This window comes from Chenopodium album, chromosome 10, assembly GCF_948465745.1.
Source record: "Chenopodium album chromosome 10, dcCheAlbu1.1, whole genome shotgun sequence".
In the NCBI taxonomy this organism is placed as follows: domain Eukaryota; kingdom Viridiplantae; phylum Streptophyta; class Magnoliopsida; order Caryophyllales; family Amaranthaceae; genus Chenopodium; species Chenopodium album.
The window spans coordinates 3651998-3677722 of NC_137843.1; the positions used below are offsets into that span (position 1 = coordinate 3651998).

Sequence of the window (25725 nt, forward strand, 5' to 3'; positions counted from 1 at the left end):
CTGAACACCTTAAAAAAACCTCTGAACACCCTACAAAACCTTTAAAAAACCCCAACCACAAACCACTAAACACCCTACAAAAACTTTTGAACCCCAACCACAAACCAATGAACACCCTACAAAAAGTTCTGAACCCCCTACAAAAACTTCTGAACCCCAACCACAAACCACTAAACACCCAACAAAAAGTTTTGAAACTCAACCACGAACCACTGAACACCCTACCAAAACTTATGAACACCTTACAAAAACTTTTGAACCCCAACCACAAACCACTAAACACCCTACAAAACCTCTAAAACCCCTACAAAATTTTTTGAACCCTAACCACAAACCACTAAACACCCTATAAAACCTCTGAAACCCCTACAAAATTTTTTGAACCCTAACCACAAACCACTAAACACCCCTACATAAACTTCTGAATCCCAACTACTAAACACCCTTCAAAAACTTCTTGATCCGAAGACACTGCTCAGAATGTTGCTCAGCCTTCAGACTTTCCTCATAAACAACTTCATACGTTCTAACTGCAATAAACAAACACAACTCATAATAATCATTACTGGAGTTCAAAAATAAAACAACAAAGTTCAAATATTGGAAAAAAATGTTCATAATTACGTTTACAATTATTTTCTTAACAGCATATACACATACTCAGAGAATAATGTAAAACGGAAAGATTCATTAAAGTAACCTAAAATGTTCATAAAAATAGAAACAGTGTTCATAATATGATACCGCTAATAACAATTTTGATAATAAATACAATGGAAAGTGTGTTACTCAAATTAGGAAAATGTTCAAAAACATGATATAAACAAATTATATTCATAAAATACAAATTAAAGTATCAATTCAACAATTAAATTAAAAATGATATTGAAAATCATCAAAAAAAAAATCAAAAATTAAATTCAACACACTTTCAACAACTTACATAACATTAAATATATGAATATCTTTCAAATAATCAATCTAACTCAATTGTTCATACAAAAAACAAATACATGTCCAAATATCTAACATAATAGGTTCATAATTACAAAACATAAGAAGGTTTTAAATCATAAATCGAAAACAAAATACATTATCATTTGCAAAGAATCAAATGTTCAGATATATAGATTATAAAGTATAGAACACCAATTTTTTTTAATTTAATTTAATTTTTTTTTTAAATGATTACAAAATACATAGATCTAAAAAAAGTTCATAAGAAATGTATCACATGTTCAAAATTATAGTTAAGATGTTCATAAATCCAAAAATATATGTTAGTAAAAATATATATTTATAGAAAACGTATCCTACGTTCATATTTTAACTTAAAATGTTCAAAAAAACCAAAATATAACAAAAAACAGATCTGTTAATAATAGAATACACATATATCACTAACAAAAAAAAAAATCAAAATAATATGAAATCTACATATTTCGAAATTCAAACCTAGCCATAGTGATTTAGACAACGGAATCTCATTGGAAAATAATCATCTCCGTCGTCTTAAACACCTTCTCCTCGTCAAATCCGCCATTTTAAACGTCACTTCTTTGCAAAAACTCCATTAACAAAGCTTCAAATATAATTGAAGGTTGAAGAAAATGAATTTTGAAATTAATATATGGTAATCATCAACAATGGTGATGAAAGAATTAAATCAACAACAATGAATGAATTTAAGAAAAAGAAAATTAGAGGTGAGAGAAATTAGCTAGAAATTATGAATTGTAAGAGGAAGATATAAAGGATCTCAATCTATGGTGATGAAAAATAGTGATAAAGAAATTAAATCAAAAACAAAATAATGAAAGAATTTAAGAGAGAGAAAAATAGAGGAGAGAGAAGATGGAGGAGGAGAAATCAGAAATTAAGAAAGTGTGAGGGATGAGAAGAGAGGAGAGAGAAAATACCGAGAGATAATAATGTTGGTAGTGATGACAAATTGTTAAATACGTGGCATCTTATTACTGGTGGTGCACACAGTTTAACATGCACCATGGTGCATGTTAAAATTTGCGAAAATCAATTTAAAACTTGCCCAAATCCACAATATTTTCAGGCTGGATTGGCTGAGCCAATATTGATCGTACAATAAACACAAATGCACAACTTGTCCTCCCCACCAAAAAAACACACAACCCGCTAGCATTTCACACGGGCTTGTCCGACCCGTGCGCAACTCTTTTGCGACTCCGCAACAAAAAGCAAAAACCCCGCCTTTCTTCCCCAACTTCATTATTCAGTATTCCTCTTCCCTGTAAAACCCTAAAATTAGAATCAAGTTAAACCCTTTTACTTGAAAAAAGCTTCCCAGAAGAAGAACAATAGAATGGCTTACCATGGAGGTACACTCAAATCAACCTCCATTAATGGCGTCAAAGTCTATTCTTTAACCGGCCATCAACGTTCTCTTGCAACCTGGCTTAACCCCAAGAAACAGCGTGCTCTCCGCAAAGACACAGGTACCTCTTCAATCTTAATTTTCTGAAATTTGCATAAGTTACGCTATTATCATTTGATTTGATGATGAATATGTTTGTTGTATTGATTAAATTTGCAAATTTTGTTGTTCAGAGTATTCGCAAAGAGTAGAGTTGATTCAGGACTTGAACTTCGAAACCGCAACCACCAAAATCAAGGCCACACCTGATGGAGAATTTCTTCTTGCTTCAGGTAGGTCATCTAGGAATTGCATTACTGGAATAAAATTTTCGTCGTCGATCGAATTAATTAAAATTGTTTTGGGACTAGTTGTTGATCAATTTAGTTAATGTTAGCGGACACAAAATCATATTGGGACGAAGGCTTTGTTGTTGTTGATTGAAATAATTGATGTTGTTAAAAATCGATTATAGGTATTTACCCTCCACAAGTTAAGGTGTATGAGTTAAGGGAACTTTCCTTGAAGTTTGAAAGACATTTGGTTTCTGAAATTGTTGATTTCGAGGTACTTTTCCCATTGCTTCATTTGCATATTGATTTAGGTTATCGAATATGAATATGAACATTGTTGTAATAAATCATACTTGGGATGATATTCGTGGCTGAAACGAAACAGGTGCTGTCTGATGATTACTCTAAGATTGCATTTATGTGTGCTGATCGCTCTATCTGTCTACATGCTAAATATGGAAGTCATTATAAAGTGAGGATTCCTAGGTAAGCTACCTCTTACTAATTGCATGTATCTTTTTTGTTGAATGAGTTCATAAAATCATATTTTGGTATTTTCGGCACTATTGGCATGGTACATGAAAAGAAACAAGTCTTAATGTGAGGGAATAATATTAAAAATAATCAAATATCAATTACATTGCTAAACTTATGGTTTCTAACGGGCAAAGTCAGCTGGAGTTTCCATTCTGTTAATTACTTAACTGTTGGTGCAATAATTTGGGTTTTTGCCAATTTGCATTCTGTTAATGCTGCTCGACCTTTTATTGTCAAGTTCACATCCGCTAGCTCTCTCCCGAGAAAAGAAGTTGGAGGAACTTTCACATTAATTAAGCCTTCATCTTTTGATCACCATTTGAAGTCTATGAAGGAACATCACCTGAATGTCTCATTTTCTTTCTTTTTCATTTTAACTACACATGTGAAAACAAATTTCAGTTACTTGATCACTGAGTTTCCATTGACTTTCATATGTTAATATGTTTATTGTTGGATATAGCTAAACTTCATTGCGTCTTATGAATAGGATGGGAAGGGATATGGTATATGATTCATGGTCTTGTGATTTGCTCTGTGCTGCCTCCTCACCAGATCTTTACAGAATAAATTTATCGCAGGTTTGCCCTGATTACCCTTAATTGATATGTAGTTGACAGGCTGCCTTTGCTTCATTGTAATTTTAGTGTCAATTATTACTGCAATTGGTGTTTAAAATGTACTTTAGCATTTGCCATTATCTGTAATGAGGAGAATCCCTTATATGGATTGCATTTCCTACCATCAATATCACCCAAACAACTGGTGACCATAGATTGCGAAGTTTCTCTCAGAGACTGGGTTTATGGTTTAGACTCGAATAAGGTGATATATTACAGAGGCATGAAAGATTATAGATGAAATGGATGTATGTTTTCACCCTTAGCTTAGTATCTACTAGACTGCTTGTTGAATAATCAGCCACACAAGATTCTTCCAATGATTGGTTCATGGTTCCTTCTTTCAAAATAATCACATGAATACCTGACCAAATCACTTTACTTATGCATTATAGTAAGTCATTTTTTTTAGGAATTGTTATGGGGCAGGGCTTCTGTGCCGCTTTTCAGAGCTTCATGTAAACCATTTAGAGAGGAAGTTAGGGTATTGCTTAAGTTTGTGGATGAAGAATGCTTGAGCACATGACCAAGTGACTATTACATTCCCTGAATGATAAAATTATTTTGAAAGCTGATGATGCTTTAGAAAAACAATCTATCTAGTATAGAAAGGTTAGCATTTCTTGTCTAGCTGATCTACCTATCTTGCTCTTAAGCAGTGTTGTGTATAATTGTATATGTTGAATGAATACTAACATCCAATACCAGAAAGTTCATATACTTGCGTACTGGATTCCTGTATTTGATGTATATACTCCCCACATTCCAATATAGTATGCCTACTTATCAAAGTACATATTGTTAGGAGGTGTTTGGTTATCAATTATTATTTTTGTAGAATACTAGATGTGGGAGTATGTCTTACACTTCCTTTTTCTATGAAGGGGAAAAAAACTGCAAAAACAGAAAACACTTATAAATATGAGTAATAAAAAAAAAAATAGATAATACAAATAATACTCTGTATTTTAACATTTTATAATTCTATATCTTTGTAGAAAATACACGGGTTTACATTCCGATTGTATTTTAATACTTCCTCTGTTTTTATTTAGATGCATCACTTATATAATTGCGGACTCCTAGGCAGTTTTTGGAGTAGAGAGAGAACTAGAGAAAAACTTCTATTTTTAGAAAGTGATGCATTTAAATTAAAACTTCTATTTTTAGAAAGTGATGCATTTAAATTAAAACTTCTATTTTTAGAAAGTGATGCATCTAATAAAAAACGGAGGAAGTAATATATCTTTAAATCTGGAACCCATTCCGAATCAGTTTGAATTTTGGATACTTTTGAACAACTCTGGCAGTTATAGGGAACTTGGGCAGATCTTGCATTTTTCCAGTTTATTATTTTGTAGATAAGCCTGAAGAAGATTGACTTTTTGCAATCTTTGGCATTCTTATAATCACCAAGTTTTGTTTTATCTTTCTGTATACTTTTCCCCTGCAATAATCTTCATGTGGATTGGTGTTGCCCTCTTGGTCTTAATATTTTTCTTTGTTATCTATTACAAAAACCCTCAAGATACATTGGGCTCTATCTTTATGTGTTTAGTAAGTTAATTGTATGTAGAGGATATGACTGTCCATGCTTTTGTTAAAAACAAATCTGTAAAATTTTATTTTTCTTTGTTGGGTAATGAAATTGCTCTTATTTGTCCGATTGAGTTAAAATTCGGCTTATTTTTTTGCAATTCCAATTTAAATTAAAGACTATTCTTTATTCTTCTGAGATAATGTCTCAATTTTGTATGTTACGTATCCTAGTATACCTCTCTTTGGTTTTTGAAATGAGCAGATGTAGAACTGGACTTGTTATCCTGGTTAGAGCACTAGCAACTGGGGTATTGATTTGGAATTTTGTACCTGGAAATGGATGTTTGCTAATTTTGAAAGTTTTCCTTCAGATATATTTCTATATTGCTTCAGATGTCAGGGCTAGTTTGCTATCTGTTGAGCAGATAACCACATTTTTGACACTACATGTGATTCCTCCATATAGGGTCGGTTTCTTGCCCCTCTTACTACTCAATCTCCTGGATTAAATGTAGTATCTAGAAGGTAATGATTCTATCCGTAATTTATTAGTCTTTGGTTCATCTCGCTCAAATAATTCTTTGTTCTAAGATCTGTAAATTTTCTTATTTGGATCAGCAATCTTCATGGATTAGTTGCTTGTGGTGGTGAGGATGGGGCTGTTGAATGCTTTGATATGAGAGCAAGATCATCTGTTGGTAGAATTAATGCTGTCGCTGCTGCTGAGGACGATGGTCAGGTACTATTTTTTATTGGCAATTTTTTTTGGTGGACATAGAGCAACAAAGGGCAAATGACGTAGACGAGATTTGATCCCTAATTCAACCTAAACTATTTGGCATTTATTAATTTGCAAGATGTAATGTGAATGCCTTTAGCTTGTACATGCAGCAAAATCTAATTTTCTGCGCTTAATGCTCAAAATTGAACTGTATATGAAAAGGACCTTCCTCTTACGACAATGGGCTTGGCTGTCTAAATTTTCCATATTTTGTTTTTAGTAAACCTCCTCTGTAGACATGTCAGTGATGAACTATGTGGAATTTATTATTCTCTTTGTGTTATGTAGTTTTATCGTTGGGTTTCTTCATCTTTTTCTTATTTTTAATAAATAAATTGAATGTATTAAGAATCGGTTTAGTTAGTAAATCAATTAAATATACAAAATTCAGTTTTGATCAGTTTCTTATCTCAATCAGTAAGGTGGCTAGATTAGGACCTCAATTTTTTGGAATATCCGCCAACCTATTTGCTGCATCACTTGCAGGTAACTGCTATTGAGTTTGATGATGAAGGAGGCTTTCAAATGGCTGTAGGAAGCAGTGAGGGAAAGGTAAGCTATGAATTTTCTTAGCAGCTATATAATTTTGTTCCCCTGAGCAATTCGTTTAGCATACCTTTAGATTAGAATTTCTGATTTGTTTGGTTCTGTTTAGCTGGGATATTTGCATCGTGCAAGATCAGTATGAAAGTTAACGTGTAATTGTGGAGGTTTTTATCTTTAAATTTCTTGGACTGTTAGACCACAACGGTAGAAGCCTTAGACAATAGGCTTTTTCATCAGGTTTGTTGCAACTGTTCAACTAGAGCCAGATTCACATTGGAGTAAATATTTTAGCACCTAATTTACTTCCTACACGATCTTGGTTGCGTTTAAAACAAGCTTTAATTCGTTAGCATCCTAAAAAACTAGTAACATATATTGAAAACTGTCATTTCTGATAACAAGTCAAAAGTGAATTACATTAAAATCTTGAATACATCTGTGTAAACTGTTAAGTACATCTGTGTGAACTACATAACAAGTCAAAAGTGAATTACATATGTTGTTTTTTCTGAGATATGTGTGAGTTTTGTTGTAAGTGTTTGACAATATGATCAATATGTGTTATTCTGTGCTACAGGTACTGACCTACGATTTACGATCTTCCCATCCTATTCGAGTTAAGGATCACATGTAAGCATGCAATTTTCACGGTGTTGCTTATTGATTTTTAATGGGAAAGGAGAAAATTCCTTCTGATGTTTTGTCATCCTGTCTAATAGGTATGGAAGCCCAATTTTGGATATCAAGTGGCATCGGACTTTAAATTCAGAACATCCTAAGTTAATTAGCACAGATAATCATATCGTCAGAATTTGGGATCCTGAGACGGTGAGCTTCTTTCACCTTAATACGTGTTATCTTTGTGAAGATTGGGAGTCTTTTTTCTCCCTTTATTCTTCTGCGTGCTCTAAATTGGAAGAAGGCAAGCTGCCTGTCAGCAAGCTGAGATTAGCTGGAATAGGTAGCCTCAAAATTAAGCTTGACTATAGAGCTGAAGTTAAGCTTGTTGCTTGACAAATGGAAGCTTTGACCTTCAATTGTATCTCAAATTTTGTATCAGCTTTTGCTTAAGCTGTTTATAGCTCTTAAAATGATGTTTCTTTAATTGCAGGGTGAAGGGATGACCAGTATCGAACCAACAGGTGGTGCAATTAATGATATATGTGTGATTCGTGAAACTGGGCTAATGTTATTGGCTCTAGATTCAACCCATATACCCTCTTACTTCATTCCTGCTCTTGGGCCTGCCCCCAAGTGGTGCTCTTATTTGGAAAACTTGACTGTAAGTACTTGGTCTAGTCCTTTTATACTGTGCGATGATTTCTGTTTGAGATTTGAATTAATTGAATATATCTTGAGTTGTCTTGTGGTGTTTTTTATACTCTGCTGTTGTATCTTACCACATTTTGCCTTGTCTTTTCAGGAAGAGCTGGAAGAGAATGCTCAGACAAGTATATACGATGATTACAAGTTCTTAACTAAAGAAGAACTTGAGAGACTTAACCTGACCAATTTAATCGGAACCAACCTTCTCAGAGCTTATATGCATGGGTACTTCATTGATTATCGGTTATATAAGAAGGTAGATGGTCTAATATGTTGCCATTGTATTCTGATTTTGGCTTTGTTGGGCTCTACGGTTCTACCTGTTTATAATTATGCATAAGCCTTACATGTCTGATGTGAACTCAAAATGCCTTGTTTGATGTATGCGAATCTGTTGGAGTTCCTGATTAGAATTTTTGGGATTTCTTTTCATGGGGGATAAAAGCAAAGGACATAGCCTTGTTGTAATTCATATTATATTTTTACATCAGGTTACATACTTGTTTACATCATAAATTCCACAAGGAGCATGAATTTTTTGTTCCAAAATAATATTTTCAGAACTCCTGAATTACCAAGATAAACTGGGAACACTTGATGTGTATAATATGTTGCGAGGCATGCGAAGTAACCTACAAGATGCAGCTTTTGTGAAACTGTTACCATTGTAGCGATCATCTGATCACCTTTTTTTTCCATATTTGGAAGGACATATGTGGTTCACATGGTCACTTGTAGATTTGTTTGGTTGTGGGGGTGGGGAGGGGAGGAGCTGTTTTCTGCCAAGTTTTGCAGTAGCCCAAGTGAATAGTCATGTGTCTTTTATTATTATTATTATTATTATTATTATTATTATTATTTTTTTTTTTTGAAAGCGAATAGTCATGTGTCTAAGCATGACAAGGTTTTGTGTAACAATTTTGTGAGAGTAAGAGGAATATATGGTGATTGATTAACTAAGCTGTCACCTGTGTTGTATTTTTGCATGCATTGTTAATGCTGCTGCTAATTGGGGGAATTAAGCTTATTGTCTTTCATTGATTTTCTGCTGTTTTCCCCCCTATTTACGGAATAATATCTACTTTTTAACAAAAAGCATGAATGTGTATTTCTGAACCTGTTTACTGTATTATAGACATTGGCTTTATATTTGGATCGTGCTGGCTGTGGAATAGATTTTGGATACCCCTTGTTTTATGGACATCTGATTGAAATTTTTTTGGGTGATAATTGCAGGCAAAGTCTATAACGGATCCATTTGCATATGATGCTTACATCGAGAAGCGTAAGAAGGAGAAGCTGGAGGCCATGCATCGTGGACGTATAACGGTCAGTTTTGTCATTCAAATTACATTGCTTCTGTTTTAATATATTCCCATCAGTTAAGTAACAAACTTTTAGCATCAAGGCCAAGTTGTGAGGCTGGTATCTTGTGTTTTTCAGTTTTTCTTCTATTTAACTGTTATGTGACACATGAAATGCTATTGATACATCATTTCCATTTTGTTCTGAAATTTTTTAGAACTGAGAACTTGTCAGTTATTATATGAAATAATTATTGGGCATGTGGGAGTACAATTTATTTTATCAGGCTGGACTGGGGTCATGACATTATCACCATGGCCATGCATTTTGCAAATGAAGAAAACTAATTTTAATTTCATTGCTAAATTGATGTAATATTGCCTTATAGTTATTTGATATCATTTGTTCTCTTGTGGCTATTGTCTTTCACAGATTAAGAGGAAGCTGCCAAAGGTTAATAGGCGTCTCGTACATACTCTTCTCGAGGATGAAGAAGCAGCTGAAAATGATGCTGATAAAAAGAAATCCTCAAAGAAAAAGAAGGGATTGAACAGTGACATACTGAACGATGATAGATTTGCGGAGTTGTTTGAGAATCCGGTATTGCCTAATTATGCCGTTAACATTATTCTATATTTCTTATCACTGAATTTTTGTACATGCTTATTTGCTGTGGCATTTTCATTTGGCATTCAGTAACTCTGGCTAGTTTTACCTCAAGGACTGCCTAAAAGAAGGCTACAATATAATTTGCTTCACTTCGTCTCATAACAACCTTTCTTTTCTATTTTCTTTGCCCAGGAATTTGAGATTGACGAGAATTCCCAGGAATATATGGCATTACATCCTATAGCTCCCCAGAAGCAGACTGCTTTGCTGGATGAGCACTTTGAGCCTATCATGGAGGATGAGATGAGTGAAGGTGATGCTTCCTCTGATGATGAAGGCAGGCTGGATAAGAAATCGCGGACTCCTAGGTGAGCTAATTTCTTTTCCCATTTATTTCAGCGAGTTGAATAAAAGATAATTAAGAAGCAAATAACTTAAATTTTTTATTTATTTACAATTGTTAAACCTCTATCATATTCTTCAGATTGTATGAAGTGAAGGATGAAAGGCATGCACAAGCGTTCTTGGAAAGTGTCTCACTTGCTAATGAAGACGCTCTTCCTTTGGGAGAGAGAGTGGCTGCTTTGCATGATGACAATAGAGCATCTCGTTTGCATGGTGATGTTAAAGTAGGACGAGGAGGGTCACGAGAGATTTCCTTTGTTTCTAGAAGTAAAGGAAAGTACCAGGAAGATGAAGATAACAAAGATCCACGACGTAATAAGAGGGGTGTTCAGTCGTTAGGTCTTAAGCCTACAAATTATGAGAGGAGGAGCCGAGGTGGTAGAGGAGGCCGAGGAGGAGGTAGAGGAGGGGGTAGAGGAAGAGGCCGAGGAAGAGGTCGACATTGAGGTTATTGAGTTTTAATTGGTAAAGGTGGAAATTTTTATTTCTTTCTTCTGCCTTGCAATTTCTGACAATATATTTTATTTCATTGTGTCTTTAATATTATAGTGTTTTCTTCAAATGAAAAAAAAAAATGCGAGTAGATAGAATCTATAACCAGATTTTATTTTTTATTTTTTACAATCTAACTTGTTTTATGTTTTTTAATTTCAATACTTAATATTTTAATTAGGTAGTCAAAAATTTAAAATGTAGATAATGCAGTGCTGGAATCTATTTTTTCTGACAACCTCAATCCAATAATCACTTCATGAACTTTGGACTATACACCACATTATGTTTCATATGAATGGATCACTTCCTAAATCCCAAAAGAGAAAAACATTTTCAGCAAGAGATGAATTGTTTCGAAACATTGAATGAGATCAACAATCAGAGTAGGAGCCTCAATTTCACAGTGACATTCCAACTATTTTGCAAATAACAGAGTAATACGGAGTATTTATATAAATTTACCAACCAAATGTCAATTGGGTTTTTTTGTATCAATGATAAAGTACCAGTGTACTGAAAGCACTACTAAGGAATGAATTTTACCAGCAATTGCTGGTCATACAAGGCTTGTACTGACATTTTTACGACATATACCATGAATAATAACAGCACGAATGAAAATAAAATTCCCAAACACACTTAAAATTAAATGGGACGAACTAGAATAGGATAGTATGGTAGAAATTGCTTTTTATATATTCCAACGAACAAAAAAGTTAAGATATCTGTTTTATTCCGTAAGAGTCAGTTCAAGTTTAGGCCTGTTAGGCTGGGGTTCTACAACCTCCATATGAATTCGCACCATTTGCAGAACATTGTAACAAAGGCTACCATCTGCCTTTTTAACCTGCTGATGCTGCTCATCCACCATCCACTCTCCACTCCCATTATCACCTCTTGCAGTTAAATAAACAGGCCCTTCAATACCATACCTATAAATATAACGAACCAGCATGTCAGAAATCATCCAGAGGGTAGAGGGTGAATAAAGGGTGGAGGATACAGAGTAAAAACACAGGGGGGAAAGAGATCAAGTAGAAGATATATGAAGTGTTCACAGCCAGTCAACATAACAAGAAAAATGCATGCTCGCTTGTTAATATTACAGGCACAAAGTTTAATACAAGTCAGATATTAACTAAGAACTCGTGTAATATTGGCAGGCTGTTTCCTGTCATTTAGGAGACTTGGATGAGTTGGACCTAAAAGTCCATCTCAGATCATCCCTTCCCTGGTGTTTATGTACAGATGTACAAGGTGAGAGTCTCAATCCCATTTATCAGCAGGCATCGTCTATAGCAGCTACTAGTGGCCTGGTCTGGTGCTTCAAATGACACACCCAAGGGCAAAATGCCTTACCCTAGACACCTGTCCAAGAATTTCATTTTATCCTAAATAGGATGAGGAAAAAGGTCAATTAGCTTCAGACATTGCCAAAGGCCCATAACATATGTCAAGATCATCATCCACAGAGCTTCAGATCAAATGGTGTAATATGGCACTAATAAGCTTGCAAATTCTGTGGGAAAGATGGCACCTGGCTGTGTCGCACTTGCCTGGGGTTTCCAAAGAGTGGCCCAAGAACAACCTAGTTCTATGTACCCAACGCAATTCATGTCAGGCCGCATAATGCCTAGGTCCTAGGATAAATTTCAGTTATTTTGTGTGCTTTGTCTTGCCCATCATTTCGAACCAAGCAGTACTTATCCAATGAAAATGTGGACCAAGACCGACCCAAAGCCTAGAAATACGGCAGCCATACCTTGCCTCGGCTTGGCCCAGTATCATTAGCCCATTTTTTCCAGGGTACTATCAATATTAATAGTCTAAATTGCATGACTAAAATAGCATCTGTAAGTTACTAAAACTACTGCACTGTATTTGAACATGAATCGTGACATCATTAAGACAGAAAGATGCGATCTTCTTATCAAAGAAAGAGTAGAGAGGTCTGGTGTCTAGTAGATCTCCAAGCAACTAATTCAACAAAAAAATGTAAGAAAGGATTACCAGAAGCCAAAATAAGGAGAGTAGAAAACATACTTGGGCACAAATACAATAAATCCATTGGATCTTATCTTCACTATTCTGGCCTCTGTATCTGTAGGCCTGCAAAGAGTAAAAGAGTTAAAATGTATCAATACACATCTGTAACATATACCCAGATGGTGCAGAGGGAAGATTGAAGAAGACATGTACCGTTTCCTGAAGTATATTAATGTATGAAGCTCCACTGAAGCCCGACCAGCCATTTGGGCATTTCTATGTCGGTAGTTCAAATCTGAAGGCAATTGAGATGGTATGACATTTAGTAACGACACTAATGAGCACAAACATGTAACTAACTAGACAGGCCTTAGTGGCAAATATATTCAACGATAATAAGGAGCCTATTCTTGGAGTCTTGCAGAGAGAAACAAATCTTAATTAATTTTGTAGTATAAAGCCTGTTCTTGGAGTTTAGGAATATATTCAAATCAAAGACGAGCTTAGGAATTTCGGAAGAGAGACAATAAATGAAAAATAGGTAAGAATTACTCCCCCAATTCATTTTATTTGGTACCTCAAGAAGTGTACAGAGCTGTCAAATAAAATGGGAAGGAGGGAGTAGAATAATTTGGCCAATAATCTTTTTCCAAAAAAGTACAGAAGAACAGTGGCAAAAAGCTCATATAGTCAAATGGAGAATCACACAGCACTGATGAGATAAACAATAATAGCAATCTGGTAGAAATAAGCTGGAAATGACATAACAGCACTAAGCAATAGCCCAACCATTCCTAATGCAACAAGCACTAACACACAACAACGATCCATATACTCAAATCCAAAGCTATAGCAAAAACAAAAATTAGTGATCAAGGACTGAATATTTCACATAAAGTTTAACATCACAAGTTTCATATTATTTGTCCCTCGGTAGGATTATATGTTTCTCTCAGTTTACCACTCCATCTATGTCCGAGACATCTAACTCCAATACAAAGACTTTGATCTGCATTGGACGATATTACCCTACACAATTAAGCATAGATATCAATGTATACTTACTGTCAGCAATACTAGTAAGTTGAGGCCTATCCTGGAAAATTTCTGGAAGCTTGGATATCCCTATGGATGCAGCTAGCAACCTGTGTACTACTACATCTGCAATAACAAAAAATATGGGAATTTGTAAATAACAAGTAGCATCGACTAATATGACACTGTTAAGTACACTAACTATGAGAGGCTCAAATTATGTACCAACCTGCATATCTTCGGATAGGAGATGTAAAATGAGTGTACAAAGGTGCAGCAAGACCATAATGAAGATACTCTGGAGGGCTGAGATCTCCACTGCAGAAATATACTGCCTAAAATTGTATATTGGAGAAGAAAAAAAGCCACCACCTTGCAAGTTAGACATCAAACCTCCATTGCATAACATTATATCCACAATACCATGTACTCACCTGCGACATGCATCTTGTTGCCAGAATTCGAATCAGCTTGTTGAAATAAGGATCATTACCCTAGAAAATAAAAACTATGATGGTCAGCAACAAACTCTTTTCCTCCTTGCTTGATTTGGAAGGTATATCGTATATGCATTGGACATGCAGAAGTAAATCATATTGTTTGAGGTTATTTAACCATTAATAAAGCTTGTCAGTAACATGCACCTTCTTTCTCATCCATTAGTTATTTTTTGTGTTTTGGCCATTAGGATCTGGGGTAAAGGGAAGAAGGAAGAGAAAACTCAGAAAAGAAACTAAAAGTAACTTACCACAGCCCGGTCTAATGAATCGGCAAGTGCCTTTGATGATGATACATCCAGATCAAGGCCAACAGCAGCAGCAGTGCGTAGAAGAGGCTCAAGCATCTCTTTTGTTGGAGTAGGGTGACGCCTACAAGCATATTTCAGAAGAAAATAAATCTAGAATATCAGTGACATCAAAAATTGATATATATCAAAGTATTTTCACCAATCACTGGTCTTATTGAACAAAAAAGTAGCTTTCAAATTCAGATGCAGCTGAAGTCTCTTGGACTTAATTTCATTATTATGACAAAAAAAGAATTGTATACGGTAACATTATTGCTTAAGCACTTCTGAAACATTGGCAGCAACCTTTATCACTCTAACTAAATAGGCAGTTCCTACGGCATAACTGTACCTTAATAATGAACAAAATGGAAAATGTTTCAACACTTTTTCTGCAACCGAAACATTGGCAGCAAGCATAAACTCCTCGACCATTTGATTAGCTTCTCGAATTTGATACATTCCTATTAAAACAGTGAAAAGGAAAACAAACATCAGTGCAAGCTGGTGATATTAGTGGAGTTAGAGCAAGAAAAGTAGAAAGGTCAGTGTAGCACGTCAGCTCATAGATTTGACTTAAGTGAGTAATTACAGTCACCAAAAAAAGATACCATTGACAGAAATACTTAGAAAGATATATTCTATTCCATAGAATTAGCATGCTTGTAAATTATCATTTTCGTTTCTCATCAATTTGACACATATCCGTGATGAGTTTTCTTCACCTCTTACCCTAGATAAGAATTTACACTTACCTTTTTACTTTGTCCCACATTAAATTTTACACTTACATATTAGAAAAGGCCCCACTAATCGATACATCTCCCTTTCCACTAGGAAAATGTTAAGGTACCACACCCTTACACTCACATTCAGTTAAATGAACCTTACTATCTCCTAGTACTCCACTTTATCAATGTACAGTAATAAAACCCCACTATCTTTTTCACATCTACTATTCCAATCATATCACAATTGATAAGAAAACAACTTATCACTTAAAACTGTGTGTCATGCAGAATTTAAAATTAAGTCATGTGAAAGTCAGTTATTTGGACAATTGCCAAACAAGAAAGACTTTGATTACATTTTGCACAGCTATTAATAATTGTATTCATTCAAGATTTCAAGGGTCCAGTCAGATGCCAAAACAAAATCACAATAAGTCTGAGGTCCTGCATATATCATGATTGTTGTAATCGCACATCAATTCCAAATTGTAACATCTCTTGATTATTGTAATAAAAGGCACAAGCCACTTTAAAGTGCAAAGGTTCCATCGCTAAAAAGAAAATCATGAGGCAAAAGAGCACACATCAATCACATAAAGAGCACATTTTTGCAAAAAGTCATATAGAGTATCTTGAGTTCTTGACTTCCCTATATTATAAGATTACTGTCTTTATTATGTTATTTTTAACAATGGGGGACTTTCCAGACGAGGTAAAGAAATAAAGAGGACTGAGATGTATGAAAGAAATAATAAGAATGAAGGGAATTTGGGTTTCACAAGACTCTCAAGCATTACGGATTCATCTCCGGAGTACCTAACTGTCCTATTGTGTCCAGCAATTATTCAGGATTCATCTCAGGCAAAAGCTAGCTCCTAAGCGTGCTTCTTTTACTCAATGGTCAACTTGGTATGAGAAATTCTGGTGTAGCTCCACAATATTGCATAGGAAAAAGTTTAAGTCATGAATATATTTTTTCTTGTTCTTCAGCATGGATACATAATTCTTAAAAAGATAAATAGAAATATATACCAATATCAAGAGGGTCATGAGTCTCAGTATCAATCTGGAACTTGACCTCTGCGGAAGCAAGTGTCAAGGCTCCTCTATCAATACGCCTTTGTCTCATTATCTGCAAAGGATAACAATTAAGGTACCTGTTAATCAGATAGGCAGAGAATGGCAAGCATCTGTATATAATACAGGAGCAGATGGCAAAATATAGGAAGTTAGTGAAGCAAACCTTTGCTAAAGAATTCATGTTTCTCAGATCAGTAGTTAGTGGATCAACCAGGCGGCTGCGGGTAAAAAAAAAAGGCATTCGTGATCATTTTATAATGACAGCCGTACAAGAATCCCCACATGCAGTAGTTACGCAGTTGACAAGGATAGCAAGAAATGAATATATGCTCATTATATGAAGTAGTGGCTATTATTAGACGCAGGCCATCAACTTTATGTTAACCAGCTATTCTTAAAGAAACCCAGTATATTGAGAACAAATTTTCCACGTTGAGATTCAATCTGCAGACTACAACATAACCTTATAACAATTGTTTTCAGACAAGGCACAAGAATCTAACTACCCGGGGCCAGTTCGATAAAATAAGCTAGTCTCAGTTAGAACTTAACCGACCTATTATGTGTACTAATTATGCTGTGGATATTTTTACAAAAATCTAGAAATTGACATGCTCTCATCGTCCTCTGTAATGAAACAGCAATCCCACACTAATTATCAAGTTCTCTCCATGCACCTTTGTCCTCATCCCTGACCAATATATAATTAGAATCACCAGTATAAAGAAAAGCAATCAAACAACCACTTCAAAGTCTATTTACGTTTATCTATCTACACATGAATTTAGTCCTGGCTTAAAGCCTTAATCAATAAGGGTATAATAATTGATCCAATCAAAATCACACAAAAATTTATTCATGCAAACCGATGGCTCACAGGGAGAACAGTTTGCTAAGACCTTTATCAATATATATAACAGACACATCATGAATTAATAAAAAGCTTCCTATCTAGTTCAGAGTCTACAGACTTCAGTAGTTCTGGCTCTGGATTTGAAACATTAGTATTATTATAAAGTTCTCCCACAGGTTCCTGACATTTTCCCTACAACATGAGGGTAGAACTACTTCAAGAGTGATTTCTCCAAATAAACTTCTCTTGGCTCTGAGTACTTTTCTAATGATGTTATTTCTTTGAAGCACAGCATATTCTATAAATCTTTTGGGCAAAACGGCAGATATTTCAAAAATTTTATAAACAAACGAACAAACAAAAATAATATAAAAAAAGCAGGTACTGCAGTCTCAGCCTCCAAGAAAAGGTCAACAAACAACCTGCTGAACCATGTGAATACTTATTTCCAGGAACATTAATTTCATTACATACTGCAGAAACATCAGAAGCACAAAATATACTTGCCACGCTCATGCAAGTACTTCAAAGTCTCATACTGGAATAACTGATACACCACTAAATCTAACATGACCAGGCTATGATGCAATAAATAAAGGCTTTAAATAATGTTAGAGATAAAAGACAACCTATCGTCCATCCTGGCTTGAGCCTCAACATAAGACATTGCTGCACATGACTTGATGATGCTTTTTGTGAATCTAGAAGATATGATGTCTGCTTGTGGTGTCATTTCCTGGAATTAGAATTCAGTACATATTTAGATACTTGGTTACATGACAGATTTTGCAAAAGGAAGGATGCATTGGAATGATAGGGAACATGCATATCAAAATAGAAGATAGCATGTAGGTACTATGCAAAAAAATGAGGACTTACCCAAATAACAGAAAAGGCCAACCTTTCGACATCTGACCTAAGAGAGCAAATATCTGCAAAAGCCAAAGAATGTAACCACATCTTGGCACTAAAATTCTAATTTCTGAAACACTGTCAATTACAGAAACTGTATTAACCTTCTGTCAAAGGCTTTGGAAGCATGTCAATTCGCCGCTCCACAAGATACACCGATGTCCCTCTCTGTGAAGCCTCATCGTCAAGAGGAGTTCCAGGATGCACAAAATTAGTTACATCAGCTATGTCTGAAAAAAATATATTGTCAAGGATCTCCAGGAATAACAGTCCAGTTCAGCAAACAAAGTACAGCATGTACACTTCAACAGTGCAAAGGCCAAGTGTTACTCGCGTAAACACAGAAAAAAGTACACTTTGAAATCCTGCAACCTTATACATGCAAACTCAAATATTTTCATTAACAGTGTCAACACCAAAAATTCTAAGCAGTGTGCAACTTGCAAACCAAACTATGCGCAGAAGCAAAAAATGAAGAGATAAATAGATCAGGAAATCATTAAATTCCCTTTCAATTACAAAATCCAGCAAGAAATAAACAAAGTATTTTTTTTTTTTTTTTTTTTTTAGCATAGACTTAAGGTTTAGGGATAGTGTAGAAAATGGTACCAAGTTCCTACCCAAATAATCTCACCCTTAGTTCATCAAGAACCATAAATAACTTAATTCACAATAACAACGAATTATAGGAGCTTTTTTGGATTGCTAAACGTTGCTTTACAGTTTCTTTGCCTTTTCAGGTTGCTTGTTGGTCTCATATATGAATATTAAAAGATGAATTTCTAATAAAAGAAGACAATTTTTTTTATTAAATAAAATAACCATAAGTATATACTTAAATTAGGAAAAATGACACCAATTAACAAACAGCCATGATTGTGAATAAGATACGGAATGGAATGGAACTGATAAATATGGAATGAAATGGGATTCATGGGAATAAAAGAAATAACTTCATACCAATACTTTGAAGAAATTAAATGAATGGCATTGTTCATTTCAAAAAAAAAAAAAAAAAAAATAACGAAATGGAATGTGGTTAGTGCTAGATATGACAGATGTATAGCCTGTTTGGTATATATGTACTAAAATACATTTTAGAGTTGTTTAAATGAAACAACTGCCGAGTTGAAGATCTGTGAAATACACAAGCTTCAAAGTAAGAACACATGTATAGAAACATTGTCAGCAAATATTTGGCAATCTCAAAGTGACAATAAAAAGATACGGACTCCCACAGCAAAATTTCCATTTGGAAGAAGTGTACAATGAAGAGCATCATCAATGTCCCGGCAACCTATATCAATGTAGAAAGAAGATAATTTAGACATAGATACATGATTTAGAAATCTACATAGCAGCAAGATATGCAGTACCTGGAGGATCAACGCTAAAAACTTGTAAATGTCTTAAATCCTCTCTGTTGGGATCAGAAAGATGTTCAGGAGACACTGACCACGGCAATGGTGGCAAACAAGCCAACACTTGAGAAGAAAATGGTTTAGAATTTATATCATTCTCAATCAGTACAACCTGCATCATCCAAATTAGTCAATAAAATCTCAAAAAGCAGGAGGTTCCAAACAATAAAAAGAAATTGAAGATGAATAGCATTAGTCAAGAAACACAGAAATACTTGTTCATAAGAAACCCAAGAATGAAATCCATGCATGAAGATTCACGAACTATCCATACCTCAGTTTCAGTTTCCCTATCACCAATTTCTCCAATGGTTTGGACATAGTGACCAGAGGGATAGCGAGACAAACGGTCCCAAGAGTCAACGGCCACAACAATTCTCTTGTCTAAAAGATTTCCAAGCTGTCGAGTTTGAATACGTATCTTAGGTATTCTACGATCCTTTGAAACAAATAAAGCATTAGCAATGCCACCACTACCAGCAGGCATAGGCATTGGCTCTAACGATCCACAATAACTACAAAAGATAAAGTGAATAAGGAACAACTATAAAATTCGCTTTGATCAGCATACAGAAAATATGTTGGAGCAAGGAAGAATATTCTGCACAAAGGAAATTAATTTGTCTGAGGGATTCTGTTCCAACAACAAAATTAACTTACGAGTGCCAGTTCCTCTTAATGACGCCTACAACACATCCAGATGGACGACTAGGAGTTGCATCTGCAATGGATCCTTGGACATTTGTATTTCTAGGCGCATCATCAGCACTGCTTGGAGCAAGATGCACGCTTTCATCTTCTTCATCCTCTGCAAAAAAGTAATCACAAATTTATCTCATGTTAGGTAAAATTAAAGGAAATATGATAAGCTGGATTCCTCCACTAGTCAGCTCTTGTGTGCCCTAAAAGATACATCACAATTTATGACAGTTAGAAAAAGATACTTGTTTCAGTATTGAAACAAAAACAGAGAAAGTCAAAACATTTTTAGCAACATAAACAGCTAAAAAGGACAAGGAACCTCAGCATACCATGATATAGAAGAAATACTGTTGGATAGTTGCCAAGTGGAGTTTTTTATGAACAGCATGACAACCTGATGGATCTTTTTACTAATTGGTTAACTTTATTGAGATAGCATATGCAAATAATATAATGCTTAGACCTCTAAATTCTCCAAGTGACTAAAAAGGGTGTGTTTGATGCCTTTCACCAGTTTATTGGTATACTGATTGATTGATTAATTTTCACTAAAAGTTTCCATGGTATGCTTAAACTTCACTGAAACCTTTATAGATGCATTCACCTTTCTACAAAGGAACGTGAAAGAAGAGGCAAAGAATTAAAGCCAACTACCTGAGCTAAACAAAAGAGTCCTAGGGAGTCAACAATGATGAGGGAGTACAGCATCGACATTGACATTAACCCAGCCAGCACCTCAAAGGAGATTTTGTGCAAAGGAAATTTTAACTATGAGTGCATACCTTCATCTGCTATTCTGGACTTCTCTGCATGCCACTGATCTTGAGGCAATAGTTCCACAGCCACTATATCACCATCAAAAGCTCTGTTCATGTTTGTTCGTCCGTGTATGACAATCTCATCACCAATACTCTCACTTCCAACATATGCTTCAAATGGATTATATCGGTTCACACGTAGTTTTCCTTGATGATAAATGCCACGATGTAAACCAGTAGTGATCTCAGACATTGGTTTATGCTGTACAAAAGAGGAAGCGGATAATAAATTAGATCTAGTGATTAGAGATTAACAAGACAAACACTTCGAAAAGTTCATTATATCAGTGTGGTGGCATAAAATTTCAGAAATTTTACCTCACTGTAAACAACTTTCCTCTTCGAAGGTCTCATGTCTTCAACACTATCTATCACCATGTCCTCGGATGCAGGCTGCGCAAGCAGATCAAGCAATTCTGGTTGACCCAGTGATTTGACATATGACTCAACTGAAACATGATATGAACATTATTGTCAGGTTTGCAAAGGTGAAACAAAATACTGTAAGTTAAGAGGGACACTTTCAAGAAAACCTGTCTCAGCAGATATGCCTTCCTCATTTGCTTTCCTTTTGTTTTCCCTATCATTTGTAATCAGTAAGACCGGTACTGCTGAACCCAGATGCTTCTGATACCATTGAGTTGCCACACGAATTGCTGTAAAGCCATTCATCACATATTATAATTCAAAACCAAGAAAAGAAAAGATTGAAAATGTCACTAGGGAAATAAAAGTAAGTGCTGAGAAACTAGGAAGTTCTTGAAAGTTTGCCTAAATATAGGATAAAAATTAATTTAGGTACGACATAGAACGTACCTCTGTCATTTCGATCATTTGGACTTTCATTGACCATAGCTTTGACATAGGTCTCCCTGAAGAAGGTAAATAAGCAAAGGCACGGTCAAGAAAAATCAATATTAGAAAGGGCGAAGTAACTAGATTCTTATAATTGACAAAATAGCTATTACAGCCTACACAATATAATTCCTCTGTTTTTTTATTAATCGCACCAATTTTCTCTTTGGGAAGTTGCATATTAATTGCACCATTTCCCTTAATGGTATGCTTTCATAAACTTTAAGCATGTGTTCACACACCAAATACCTATTGTACCCTTCTAGACATTTGAAAATAACCATTATTACCCCACCTTTTCTCTCTCTCCTTTGTTTGTAGTCACATGGGCATTCTAGGTATCCCCCACCTTTTACTTCCTGTCTTAAATCTCGTGCCCAAAGCAAATGGTGCAATTAAAAACCGGAATAAGTATAAGAACAAAAAATATGTTTAGCTAATTTCTTCACACTTCATGTGTGTAGTAAATCTTATACGAAGTACATACTAGGGAAGCTAGTTACACACTTTATCATGTTTATGCGACACTACCAGTGAAAGACAAAATTTAAAAAGATGAAAATCTACAACAGTACACTGAGATTTGTAATGGGCTTATAAAATTTTGGAGAATAAGTAATGAGCTCTACTTTAACCAACTGCCAGAAGTTCACTAAACTAACTTGATTGCTATTGCAACTAGTCGTAAAAATAAATGGTTATCCTCCAGATTGCACAGATTGAAAATTTTTGATCTGAACCCAAAAATGAAATGGAACCTGACCCAAAAACATTGAGTTTAAGAACAAATGTTTTCCAAGATCCAAATTATCTTTCCTACCAATATATTGCACTGGAAGTTGGACAAACTGTGCCCAACTTGACAAACATGTAACTGACGTAACCAATCTGGCGAAATATGGTATATAAAGTAGAGGGGTTTCAAAGTTAAAGGTGTTAAGTTACTCATTATTGTATATCTCAAGCATATTACTTTCACAGTAGTTAATAAGATCAAAATTATGGTTTTAATTATAAAATTATAAAAATAATCATTGAAACAGCCTAAAATTATAACAATCTTTGTGATCTAAATATGTCCTACATCAATTTGCAACCAAACTCAATATGTTTGGATCATGAACAACCACTAGTCAACCCAAAATCAAGATAACCCAACCACTTAATTAACATACTCAACATTTGATGACAACTTACTGAAGTTCATATTATCACAACAGCTACTTAAGACATTTGATGGTCCAATATAGTAGAGGGGAGTGCATTGTCCTACAACAGATACTACAACTCATTTCACATTGTATTCCTATTCACTATAATTTCAGCATTTCACCACCTCTCGCCCTCGCAAAATGAAAGCATGAAATTGATGTTCATAACTTACTTGTGATGCTCATTCGAGAAAACGAAGAACCTCCTTTGCGAATTGCTGCAAAGAGTTCTAAGCCGGTTGTAAACCGATAGGTTCTTATTCTTAACCTCCTCCAACACCACTGACAACACCACCACTTCATCAATTGCGGAATTCTCAAGCAAATCAATCTATAACCCAAATCAAACATAACAATTAACAACATTAATTGACACTATTCATCATACAAAAATCAAAATTAAGCTCAAAATCAAATTCAAACACAAATACAATACCTGATTAAGAACAACATTGGTATCAAGAACAAATATAGTAGAAGCATCTGAGCTCAACCGAGCAACCGAAGAATCACAAGCTTTACAAATTAAAGCTCCACAATAAATATCATCTCTTAAATAATGCTCTCGAACAACCTGTATCAAGCATAAAATCACAAAATTTAGGAAAAAATTAGGGTAAAATTAGGGTTTAGATTTCGATAATTGGGAGAAAGAAGAGAGAGAAAACCTTGACAACTTTGCCTCCCTTCGTCTTCTTAACGAAGGACTTGCTTTGCAACATTGTTTGAGAGCAAATTTATTCCAGCTTTATTACAAATTACAACTTTATTTAATCAATCAATTGATTAATCAAAATATTAGAAGTTCGTCGAATTGATTAAATTATTGAAGAGATGAATTAAAATAAAATTTAAACAAAAAAAAAAAATACTCTCTTTTTTCTCTCAACCCAGAAAATTGCAAGGGTTTTAGGGTTTAGCTGTTTTGCCCACTGCACTGAACAGTTGTTAATTTGATTTACTGGAGTTAAACATGGTCCAAGCTATGGGCAGTGTTTTTAATAAGGTCTTATGTTTCCAAAAAAAAAAAAAAAAAAAAAAAAAAAAAAAAAATTCGTCTTTGAATTTGACTTTTGCATTACTCAAGCATTAAGTTTGACCATATTTTTTTTCATATATTACTATTATCTTAAAATCAAATAATACTCAATCACTTTGTTTTTATGGATTAATTTAAATATTCCCTCTATTTTTTAAAGTAAAAAGAATTTTCTACCGAATACTAGTTTAGAACTTTTTACAATTCAACTTTTTTTTTTTGAAATAACTTTTTACAATTTAACTCGTTCAGTTTTGCTGATTAATATTTGGATAACTCAAAAGGTAGGGGATCTCCATCCTTAAAATGCCCCTCATACGATTGAACTCTTAAGTCAAAGTGCCCAACGTTAGAAGGTTTCTTTCCTACTAGTTCAATTGTAAAATATATGATAGCATTTATAGCGAATATTACGACTAAAGGTGTATTACTCTTAAAATACTAGCACAATCCTAGAAAAAAGCAAGTATCATTGTTAATTATAATACCTAGGCATGTGCTACTCGTGCTAGCTAGTTTTTGCATTGTATGCATCTTCTAGTGATTTTAAGGAGTACTCGTATAACATATAATTATTTTACTTAATCAAAGGCAAATTATAATGATTTGACACTTCACTTCGTTCTATTGTGTACCAAAATACTTACAAGAATCAAAGATAATTATAAAAAGAACACACAAGTGCATTATCACATAAATTATTTTAATTAACTTAGTCACGTATTTCATTTATATCCAATTCATTTTATCATTAGATAGTATACATCCCTACCTTATAATAAAAAGTAGCTTAGAAATTTGTTCTTATGAATAGTGCACGGACTTTTATACCCTTTAAAATGTTATTTTACCTTTGTACCCCTATTAACCCTTCAAAATGTGTTTACCTTTGTACCCCTATTTGTAATTTTGTACTCCAACAGTCCAACTTCAAATTGTTCTTACCCGTCTCCATTTCCTTACACATTTGAGCTTTCTCTCCTCCTCTCCATGACTTCATCTCTTGAAAGCTTTTAACTTTCTCTCTCCACACTTTCTTTGCCATTTCCAAGTACTAAATTCCACATCTTTGTTCACCACCTTCCCAAAATTTCCAAATCAAATTGTGGCCAAAAAAAAGTTGACAATACCAATATATACCGGAAAAGGAATAAATAACGAGGACCTTTTCGCGGTCGATGGTCTGGAAACGGGAACGCTAAGGAAGGGGGCCTCGAGAAGGGAGAGGGGAAAGGGGGAGGCAGTGGAAGAGGGCGGCCGGATTTTCTGGGAGCAAAGTCCATAGGTTTAAAACAGGATTATCATTAAGTTAAGAACATTCTACTATGGATTTTGAACTTCATAACCTGTAATGATAGGATCACACTGGGATTCTATCAAAGATCATTATTTTAGCATATGAGCAATTCATCAGTGTAAGATAAGATTAATTTCATAATTTAGTCTGGGG

General features: G+C 34.6%; 2 protein-coding genes across 2 annotated transcripts; one reads left to right on the forward strand and one right to left on the reverse strand.

The window, feature by feature from the left end:
• Positions 1 to 2093: 2093 nt before the first annotated feature.
• On the forward strand, positions 2094 to 11080 carry LOC145563168 (uncharacterized). Its single transcript, XM_081623600.1, has 16 exons — positions 2094 to 2471; positions 2584 to 2682; positions 2865 to 2956; positions 3068 to 3168; positions 3710 to 3800; positions 5845 to 5903; positions 5997 to 6117; positions 6646 to 6711; positions 7283 to 7335; positions 7425 to 7533; positions 7817 to 7987; positions 8129 to 8287; positions 9268 to 9360; positions 9769 to 9936; positions 10138 to 10313; positions 10430 to 11080. Exons 1-16 carry the CDS (start codon positions 2339 to 2341, stop codon positions 10794 to 10796), a joined length of 2058 nt encoding a protein of 685 aa, XP_081479726.1. The 5' UTR covers positions 2094 to 2338; the 3' UTR covers positions 10797 to 11080.
• Positions 11081 to 11515: 435 nt separating this feature from the next.
• On the reverse strand, positions 11516 to 24215 carry LOC145563169 (exosome complex exonuclease RRP44 homolog A-like). Its single transcript, XM_081623601.1, has 24 exons — positions 23905 to 24215; positions 23673 to 23810; positions 23410 to 23567; positions 21987 to 22042; positions 21704 to 21826; positions 21489 to 21619; positions 21135 to 21372; positions 20311 to 20458; positions 19925 to 20165; positions 19606 to 19762; positions 19458 to 19526; positions 18334 to 18459; positions 18197 to 18249; positions 17947 to 18053; positions 16628 to 16682; positions 16417 to 16516; positions 15006 to 15117; positions 14615 to 14735; positions 14301 to 14360; positions 14096 to 14201; positions 13897 to 13992; positions 13045 to 13126; positions 12889 to 12954; positions 11516 to 11777 (listed from the first exon to the last, which is right to left on the reverse strand). The coding sequence occupies exons 1-24, from the start codon at positions 23956 to 23958 to the stop codon at positions 11576 to 11578; spliced, it is 2799 nt and encodes a 932-aa protein (XP_081479727.1). The 5' UTR covers positions 23959 to 24215; the 3' UTR covers positions 11516 to 11575.
• Between the last annotated feature and the right edge of the window lie 1510 nt (positions 24216 to 25725).

What these genes read in the sequence shown, in the direction of transcription:
- LOC145563169 (XM_081623601.1), bottom strand. Translation starts at nt 23,958, where the DNA reads ATGTTGCAAAGCAAGTCCTTCGTTAAGAAGACGAAGGGAGGCAAAGTT. An exon ending in CCAATGTTGTTCTTAATCAG is followed by an intron (nt 23,568 to 23,672) that starts GTATTGTATTTG and finishes TTTGGGTTATAG; the next exon opens with ATTGATTTGCTTGAGAATTC. An exon ending in ATAGGGAAACTGAAACTGAG is followed by an intron (nt 19,763 to 19,924) that starts GTATGGATAGTT and finishes TGGATGATGCAG; the next exon opens with GTTGTACTGATTGAGAATGA.
- LOC145563168 (XM_081623600.1), top strand. Translation starts at nt 2,339, where the DNA reads ATGGCTTACCATGGAGGTACACTCAAATCAACCTCCATTAATGGCGTC. An exon ending in TATAAAGTGAGGATTCCTAG is followed by an intron (nt 3,169 to 3,709) that starts GTAAGCTACCTC and finishes TCTTATGAATAG; the next exon opens with GATGGGAAGGGATATGGTAT. An exon ending in ACAGAATAAATTTATCGCAG is followed by an intron (nt 3,801 to 5,844) that starts GTTTGCCCTGAT and finishes TCCTCCATATAG; the next exon opens with GGTCGGTTTCTTGCCCCTCT.